At 32.3% G+C, this 3,556-nt stretch overlaps 1 protein-coding gene across 1 annotated transcript in view; it reads right to left on the reverse strand.

The window, feature by feature from the left end:
* Nucleotides 1–3,556, reverse strand: part of Ncam2 (neural cell adhesion molecule 2) — a 364,630-nt gene that overhangs the window by 134,855 nt on the left and 226,219 nt on the right. Inside the window, exon 5 of the mRNA XM_026786021.1 lies at nt 2,650–2,787. Coding sequence (XP_026641822.1) covers nt 2,650–2,787 — 138 coding nt within the window. The remainder of the gene's footprint in view (nt 1–2,649; nt 2,788–3,556) is intronic.

The following is a 3,556-nucleotide window of genomic DNA, read 5'->3' on the forward strand; positions in this document are numbered from 1 at the left end:
GTGCTCCAATGTGGGTCTCTGTCTCTGTCTCCTTTCATCGCCTGATGAAGGTTAATATTCAGGAGGATGCCTGTATGTTTTTCTTTGGGTTCTCCTTATTTAGCTTCTCTAGGATCACTAATGGGATGTACTCTAGTTTCAAATCTTAAAGACTTTATGGAAAAGCCTGTTATCTCATTCCAACCATTTATATTGATGTATTCTTGAATTACTTTCCAGGCAATTCAAGAGTTAAGGAAGGTATAATCATAAAAGGAATGCAAACACTATGTCTCCTTCTCAATGAATGTGCATGCACATTTATGCTGAATTCAGTTTAAGCTACTTAAATGATAGCATTCCCTTTAATGCCTCCTGTAAGTGTGTAATTGCCAAATTGAGCATAAATATTTAAATTCACACCTTATTAGACTTTGTTAGCTGGTGCTGTACTGGAAACCAAGGACTCTACACTAGGCATCTGGAAATGAACCTTCATTGTTGTCAGGTGGAACATGACATTTTTGATCATATACTGCTTAATTCTATCCTTTCATATTCATTTTCTTCTCCATTAGTTGGGTTCCAGTTATTGATTACTGTTCCCAACCTCTCTCCTAGTAAGAGCTTTCTAACCTTCTGTAATACTTTCTCCTCAAAGGAGTCTATAATTATCCCATAGAAGGCAGACAGATATGTAAGGACACACACAGCATCCTCTATGACCTGCCTCTGTTTTTTTCAGCTATATCTAACCTCATTTCTAACCCATTTAATACTACCAGTATATTTGTACTCCCTCAAATAATGTATTATACTCACATTTTTTTTGCTGTGTTCAGAGCCATGGCCAGTTTTTATTTTTTATAATTATGCTTTGGTTTACAAACTGTTTCTTCTCTCCAAATTTTAATAAATCACAAATTTTCATTATTAGATTTCTTCTGAATAACAAGGGGTCATTCTTTTCTAGCAATATTGGTAGCATTATAATTTAAAAACTTCTCTTTGGTTAAGCATTACAACTACTTGGGAATCCTTACATATTGAAAACAATAGTGAGGGTTAATTAATATATTTGGTTAAAAGTGATTGTGAGATTAAAGTCTAAGTGTCTTAGCAAATACAATGTGACCTTAGATATTCTATATGTCCAAATGTAATGTACAATGAAACAATATGTATATAGCTATTCAATTAATTTATAAATTCAACCCCTCAATTTTGAAAGCAAAACAAAACTTGTGAAATTTGTTTTTCTTTAAATATTTTAATAAGGTAAAAAACCTTTATAATAAATAATAACTATCTTGGAAAAAGGGGTAAACTCTCTAGAAACCCCAGGAAGTAATCTTCAGTTGGAATATAGTCAAAATTAATTGAAAGATGAAAAAATAAATATTTAATATTCCATTTTCTCAAAAATACATTTCATTTTATAAATATTACATCTCTATACCTTTATATACACTATGAGTATATTTTCATTTTTTCAGTATTATTCACATGTTGATGAAATATATATTTGTGTCATGATGAGTCTAATAAAATAAGACCAAGATAAAGGCCAGAATAATAAGGGAAACGTTTGTAACAAGTAATTGAGAAAGACCTATGTATTAATAAAAATAGTAATACACCAAGAGTCAAATTGTAATTTAAGAAAGAGAAGATAATGCATAAAAAAGCCACACTTTATTTATTTACTTTTACAGTTTTGAAGTCTCAAACTCTCCATTAAAAAAATCTATGAGGGGTCAGAGAACTGTAACAGATACATGGCCAGGGAAATCTTTCTGAGAAGCTCGAGGTTCAGAAAAAAACAATGAAAGGAAAAAGAGTCAATAAGATTGGAATAGAATAAATTTCCGGACTAAGTCAAAGAACATGCAAGAGAAAAATCACAGTATTCTGGTTACATTGGTCAATGTGTTTTCTTGACAGAATCTGACTAAACCACCTCAAGCAGAAGCAATCAATACTGGGATTGGTGAACACTTATTTTACAGAAATGAAGTTCTAGTTACTTTAAAGTATGAGAGCTTGTGACCATAAAGGAAAAACACAGTGAATTAGTATTGTTCACCCAGAGATGATTTGAGATTTTATCTGAGTCTGTATAGGAAAGGGCTATACACCTGGCTTTAGGGTGATCAATCAGACACAGACAAAACAATGTCATCTACATGACTGTTTTCATGGCCGGAAATACTTTCCTATATTTACCTTCTGGTCGACTCTTAATAAATAAGAAGATAAAACTTCAGATTTTACTTTTAGTGTGGAATTCATGTGAGGAATTTAAAGATTTAAATTGATTCTGTTAACTAAAAAGTAACCATATTAATGCAATTATAAACCTGAGGAAAATATTACATGATACATAGAAACTTAAATATCAATCTAATAAGAGATGTTTTTATGTTTCGGCTTGTATTCTTTTAGATACATATCCAATAAAAATCAAGTTACATACTAAAAAGTAAGGGCACGTGAAACTGGATGTTTAGTTGAAATGCAATATAAGAAATGTCATTAGTGAAATTGGTGGATTTTACAGGCGTAGATTGCATCTAGTATGGATATATTCATTGTTGATTTTAGAGTTAACCTCCTAACAAACATGGCTGAAATACAGAACACAAAGCAAACAAATAATTTCTAGCTTACCATTGACAATAACAATGATATCCCGGAAGTCAATCTCTCCCCTTGCCTCCACTCTTCCTTCACATCTGTATATACCTTCATCACTTTTATTGATGTTGAGAATCTGCAAGTTATTGTTTGCAAGCACAGCAAAACGATCTGAAAAACCAGCAAAGGAGAAGAAATGACATCAGTGATTGGATCTGAGGCCAGAGCACTCCGAGTTTCTAAGAGTTAAACTACAGCACTTTCCTGACACCATCCAACTTTCCATCAACCACAAATTCAAATTTGAAAGTAAAATGTAATTTCACAACTTCAAGTTTTCCACTCTAGCTCTGCCTTGCTATATCCCCCCCCCCAAAATACATTCAAGACTTTATATCCACATAAAATGGTTAGGCTATTATTTTATCCTTGGTGCTCTGAATGCAGAAATGATGCACAAAAAGAACAATGCAAGGAGTTTAGATATTGCTGACCTGACAGCTTTTAAGTGCAAACAGCCACTTGGCTGTGGAAAGTAGTTAGAAAATTTATTGAACATCTTTCCTCAAGAATAATTAAACTGCCAATTCTTCTGTAACCTGAAAAGGCAGCCAAATGACATTCTAATGTGCAAACCACGTACAGGATATAAGAATGGTTATGACTTGAATTTATTTAAGTACTTTTTTGCAAATTACAAATTAATCTTCTTTATGAATAATTAGACACAAGCATTAATTTTTATTTCGAGGTTAAATTTATCTTTCTTATGCACATAGGTAGGCCGAAAAGGCATATGTTATTTCATGTATTGACTGCTAAAAATAATATTTGATTTTCCTAATTTTTTGTTTTGAGTGCATGACAGTTTTAGCTACATGCATGTATGTGTACCAGATCTTCTGAAACTGGGGTTACAGATGGTTGTGAGACACTGTAT

Source organism: Microtus ochrogaster, linkage group LG3, assembly GCF_000317375.1.
Source record: "Microtus ochrogaster isolate Prairie Vole_2 linkage group LG3, MicOch1.0, whole genome shotgun sequence".
Taxonomy (NCBI): domain Eukaryota; kingdom Metazoa; phylum Chordata; class Mammalia; order Rodentia; family Cricetidae; genus Microtus; species Microtus ochrogaster.